This window comes from Nerophis lumbriciformis, linkage group LG38 (assembly GCF_033978685.3).
Source record: "Nerophis lumbriciformis linkage group LG38, RoL_Nlum_v2.1, whole genome shotgun sequence".
Classification (NCBI taxonomy): domain Eukaryota; kingdom Metazoa; phylum Chordata; class Actinopteri; order Syngnathiformes; family Syngnathidae; genus Nerophis; species Nerophis lumbriciformis.
Window position 1 is genome coordinate 9,945,903 of NC_084585.2, and position 6,000 is coordinate 9,951,902.

At 43.2% G+C, this 6,000-nt stretch overlaps 1 protein-coding gene across 1 annotated transcript in view; it reads left to right on the forward strand.

Annotated features, from left to right (window-relative positions):
• The window catches only part of LOC133578189 (SH3 domain-binding protein 4-A-like), a 48,162-nt gene extending 42,719 nt beyond the window's left edge, over positions 1-5,443 (forward strand). The window contains exons 4-5 of the mRNA XM_061932399.1: positions 4,249-4,437; positions 4,533-5,443. Coding sequence (XP_061788383.1) covers positions 4,249-4,437; positions 4,533-4,757 — 414 coding nt within the window. The 3' untranslated portion in view covers positions 4,758-5,443. The remainder of the gene's footprint in view (positions 1-4,248; positions 4,438-4,532) is intronic.
• The last annotated feature ends 557 nt before the right edge of the window (positions 5,444-6,000 follow it).

A 6,000-nucleotide genomic window follows, 5' to 3' on the forward strand; every position in this document is an offset into this window, starting at 1 on the left:
ACAAAAAGAAGAGAAAAACTAGCTAATTTGAATCTTTTTGAAAAAATTTAAAAAAGAATTTATGGAACATCATTAGTAATTTTTCCTGATTAAGATACATTTTAGAATTTTGAGGACATGTTTTAAATTGGTTAAAATCCAATCTGCACTTTGTTAGAATATTTAACAAATTGGACCAAGCTATATTTCTAACAAAGACAAATCAGTATTTCTTCTAGATTTTCCAGAACAGAAATTTTAAAATAAATTCAAAATACTTTGAAATAAGATTTAAATTTGATTCTACAGATTTTCTAGATTTGCCAGAATAATTTTTTTGAATTTTAATCATAGTAAGTTTGAAGAAATATTTCACAAATATTCTTCGTCGAAAAACCGGAAGCTAAAATATTTATTATTCTTTACAATAAAAAAAATTACATTTACTTGAACATTGATTTAAATTGTCAGGAAAGAAGAGGAAGAAATTTAAAAGGTAAAAAGGTATATTTGTTTAAAAATCCTAAAATCATTTTTAAGGTTGTATTTTTTCTCTAAAATTGTATTTCTAAAAGTAATAAGAAGCAAAGTAAAAAAATAAATGAATTTATTTAAACAAGTGAAGACCCATCCATCCATCCATCCATTTTCTACCGCTTATTCCAAGTGAAGACCAAGTCTTTAAAATATTTTCTTGGATTTTCAAATTCTATTTGAGTTTTGTCTCTTTTAGAATTAAAAATGTCGAGCAAAGCGAGACCAGCTTGCTAGTAAATAAATACAATTTAAAAAATAGAGGCAGCTCACTGGTAAGTGCTGCTCTTTGAGCTATTTTTAGAACAGGCCAGCGGGCGACTGATCTGGTCCTTACGGGCTACCTGGTGACCGCGGGCACTGCGTTGGTGACCCCTGCCCTAGTATATACAATAATATAAACCAAGTCATTGTATTTCATTTAGGATTATTTCATATCTTCATTTAAATAAAAATATATTTTTATCTTTTTTAGATACAGTCAATATATAATGTGAACATGTATCATAACATGGAAATCTAAGAGAACGTGTTGTGGATGATTGTGGACTGGGAATTTTTTTAATTTTATTTTTTTACACATTTTTATAAAAAAAATTTAAAAAAAAGTTTTTCCGACGTATTACATTTTAGACGATTTCTCTTAGTTATTATTTCACCGGCTGTAGAAAAGACACGCTCACAGGGCACAGAGGAGGCGTCAGTGCGACACAGTTCGCGTATCGGTCACGTGACCAAAACAGCTCATGATCGGTCACGTGACTTTCTAAAAGCGGTACGTGCACCGGCACAGGGTTTTGCTCTATGAGCTCGACGCATGCGCCGATGCATCGGTGTTGCCGGACCCATCACTACAGGGCGGAGTTTCTTAAATGCCTCAAATGTCCGGCATTTTGAGTTAGGGTTGCGTGTATTTTCAATGTACGTTCAGGGTTAAGAAGGGGTTAAAAACAAAACAAATTGTGTGTGCAGCAGCATTGGTGAGGGAGGGGCAGAGACAGAGAGAGAGAGAGAGAGTTATGATAAACGCGCATGCGTCGCCAGGCTCTGCTTTTTATCCATAGATTTATCAGATTTAATTTTTTATTATCTATAGCAGGGGTGTCAAAAGTGTGCCCCGGAGGCCATTTGCGGCCCACGGCTAATGTTTTAAAGGCCGCACGGCACATTCTAAAAATACTATCAAAATAAAAAAAAAACATAACAAAAGTGAAATAAAAAAGCTTAAAGGTTAAATGTAATTTAGAAAAAGTTGCAATGTTGACTTTCTTTCAAACTGTCATTGCTCAAAACATAATATTGAATCAAAATCAATGTTATTATGAATGATTGACCTATCCAAGGTTCCCATTACTTCACATCAAATATTCCACCAAGAAAATTATTTTTGGTGGAAGATTTTGCAAATTTGGTAAATAAATAACCCAAAAATGTATATTTTGTTGTTTTCTTACTGTACCAAAACTGAACCAAACCGTGACCTCTAAACCGAGGTACGTACCGAACCGGAATTTTTGTGTACCGTTGCACCCCTAGTGTTTGGGAGAATCTGGAGAATTCCCGTGGCACACTTCTCTTTCGGTTCACTTTTAGGTTGGTTGGGAAAAAAAACACCATACAATTGTAAAACCATTTTTTGTTACTTTCGGGAAACCCCACCCACCTTTACCCCTGATTTCTACACGGCGATTGACTCGTTCAGTTTTTATTCAAGTCAATGAGTCAGTTTAAATTAAGCTAAAATCTGCTTGTGTTGGACAGTAAGTCATGCACGAACACAAAATAAATTACCCGGTTTACTTTCCAAATAAAATAGTTTTGTCTTCAAGGCGAATCGTATTTTACACTACAGGGATGGAAGTCAACTTGTCAAAGGCTTTCAGACGTATTTTCACCTTGTAAACGCAAATGGGTAGGACATGCTGATTGTTGTAGGTCCGTAATTTAAGTAGCATATACTAAGGGTGTAACCGTACACAAAAATGTTGGTTCGGTACGTACCTCGGTTTAGAGGTCACGGTTCGGTTCATTTTCGGTACAGTAAGAAAAAAACTAAATATACATTTTCTGGTTATTTATTTACCAAAATGTGTAAACAATAGCTTTATCCTTTTAACATAACAACAACATACATATACACACAGGGTCGATTGCCAGGGTTAATGCAGTCAACATATATAAAATAAAAACTAAATAAGATAAGGCTCAGAATGTCATGACTTGGTCCGGGGTGTGTGCTTTTCCAGGATGCAATGGAAAGTTGGCTCGTGCGAGACGGGAATGAAGGTACATGATTTATTATTATCAAAAAAAGGAATAAATGAAAGCGCGCACAGTGGCGGAGAATAAACTATGAAACCAAAAGACTATAGCAAAAAGTACAAACAAAAAACACGCACAATGGCGGAGAACAAACTATGAAACCAAAAAGACTATAAATATGGAACAAAAACTTACTTGGCTTGGACAAAAATAGTTGCTTGAGGAATTGACATGGAAATAAGTATCAGGCATGAACAGAGCATAAATGTGTTGAGGTCGTCAGGACGAACAACAGAAAATGAATGAACTTAAATACTATGGACATGATTAGTGAAAGCAGGTGCGTGATTCAAAACGTGAAACAGGTGCGTGACGTGACAGGTGAAAACTAATGGTTGCTATGGTGACAAACAAGAGTGCACAATGAGTCCAAAACCCAAAACGAACATGACCAAAACAAAAACATGATCACACAGACATGACACAGAATTGGTTTCTTAACAAAACCCTTCTACATATAAAGTGCAACATTTCCACATATAAAGTGCAACATTAAACTGCTTCAAGTTGTTGCTCAGATTAAATAAAATGACAAAACTTTTCTTCTACATACAAAAAGTGCAACATTAAACAGTTTCAAGTCAACTCAGCCTCAGATGAACTTTTCTTTTTCCCCCCCAGCCTTTAACCCTGGTGACTTTCACGCAATTTTCATGTTTTTTGCCGTAAAAATCAGTTTATCCACATTGTCTGCAGAAAGAGCAGACCTGCTTGCAGTTAAAATGTCTCCAGCTGTGGAAAATACCCTTTCACTGGGCACAGAGGTAGCAGGTATGGCTTGGTAGTGCCTGGCTAACTTGGCAGTAAGAGGATATATGGGCTCATTGTTCTTCCACCATAGAAGTGGGTCAAAATCTAGTTTTTAATGCAATCTGGTCTTATATCTGCTGCTATAAAAACATTTGTTATTGCTTTAGCCCTGCCTGACTCGCCGAGGAGAGGCTGCTTGAATGCGGTGGGAGCTGTGTTTGTTCGTCTTTCTCTTCGTTGAAGCGATGTTATCCATTGTTGTATCGCACCACGAAACCGGAATGTTCCCAAACGGGAGCTCTTAACGAGGCAGGAGGGTCTTCCAGCTCTGGCTTTTGCATTTTGTAGTAGCCCGGTCGTTGCTACCATGCCATGTGTTGTGCCTCAGTGTGCATTGTTTACACAACGTGCGGTACGCTACTTAATATGTCCGTGTGGAAATTTCAATCCCCACCTTCTACCAACCTCGTTACGTCCGTTGTGTCCTTGAGCAAGACACTTCACCCTTGCTCCTGATGGGTCGTGGTTGGGTGTGAATGGGTGAATGTGGAAATAGTGTCAAAGCGCTTCGAGTACCTTGAAGGTAGAAAAACGCTATACAAGTATAACCCATTTACCATTTTACCTTTCCTTAATGCCGTCTGCCTCCCTTCATCGCACCAGGCTTTGCTGAAGATGGACTGCCAGGGTCTGGTTGCCAGATTGATTTTGGACTTTGTGCTGCTAACCACAGCAGTGGAGGTGGCGTCCCGCTGGAGGGAACTTGCAGAGAAATTGGCTCGAGTGTCCAGGCAGCAGATGGAGGCTTACGAGGCACCTCACCGTGACAAAAACGGTGTGTTGGACAACGAGGTGAGAATGTGTTACTATTCATTTTCAGGTCGGACAAGTTTGTAAAGCTGTTGCTCAAAACTCTCGTTTTGCCTCCTCGACCTGGATCCTATCAGTCTATGTGGAAACCAGCCTACGACTTCCTGCTGACTTGGGCAGCACACATCGGGGACAGCTATCGTGATGTGCTCCAGGAGCTCCACGTGGGCTTGGACAAGATGAGGAACCCGATCACAAAGAGGTGGAAGCACCTGACCGGCACGCTCATCCTCGTCAACTGCCTCGACATCCTCCGCAGCGCCGCCTTCTGCCCCACCGGCTATGGTGACTTTGCTGTATAATGTTGGGCTTCCACATCCAGGGCGAGTCAAGTGTTTGCAACACTCTACCCGTGAACCTATTGCGCTCACCGGGGCTCTCTGCCAGTCCAGAACGTACAGTATCCCTTTTGCTCTAGGAGTGGCACAGAGGTTAATGCTGGTGCCTCACAATAGGAATGTTCTGGGTTTGGCTCAGGGTCTTTCTGTGTGGAGTTTGCATGTTCTCCCTGTGACTGTGTGGGTTCCCTCTGGGTACTCCGGCTTCCTCCCACCTCCAAAGACATGCACTTGGGGATAGGTTGATTGACAACACTCAATTGGCCCTCGAGTGTGAATGTTGTCTATCAGTGTTGGCCAGTCTGTAACCTGCCTTCCGGTCGAATGCAGATGGGAAGGGCTCCAGCCACGCCTGCGGCTCCGAGATGGACAAGCGGTAGAAAATGGATGGATGGACTAGGAGCACTCTGGGGGCTTGCGTGGCGAGTACTAGAGATGCGCGGATAGGCAATTATTTCATCCGCAACCGCATCAGAAAGTCGTCAACCATCCGCCAATCCACCCGATCTAACATTTGATCAGAACCGCACCCGCCCGTTGTTATATATCTAATATAGACGAAGCAAGGCATTAGTGAGGTTATAAAGCTTTTGCCTGTTAAAGAAAGGAGACTGATCCAATGCAGCACAGACATTCGCGTGCCACGCTGTCACGACCCAGACGCACACCAGTGCGCAATCATATGGGAGCCGCGCTGAGCGCACCTCCAAGCGCGTCTCGCTGCCGGCGACGGCCGGGTATGGGCCCGACGCTCCAGCGCCATCCATTTTCAGGGCTAGTTGATTCGGCAGGTGGGTTGTTACACACTCCTTAGCGGGTTCCAACCTCCATGGCCACCGTCCTGCTGTCTATATCAACCAGGGTGAGCCCCACCCCTTTCGTGAGCGCACTGCGCGCGGAGTGACCCCTGTTACGCGCCCCCGGCAACAGGGGTGGCGGGCAGGTGAGCTGCGCGGGCGGCGCGCGCGGAGTGACCCCTGTTACGAGCCCCCGGCCACGGGGGTGGCGGGCAGGTAAGCTGCTTACCTGCTGCGCGTGACGCCGGCCGCGGCGAAGGCGGACGAGGCGGGGTGTCGGTGCGGTGGCCGCGGTGGTGACCCTGGACGTGCGTCGGGCCCTTCTCGCGGATCGCCTCAGCTACGGCTCCCGGTGGGGCCCTCTCGGGGGAAGGGGCCTCGGTCCCGGACCCCGGCGAGGCGTCCCTTCT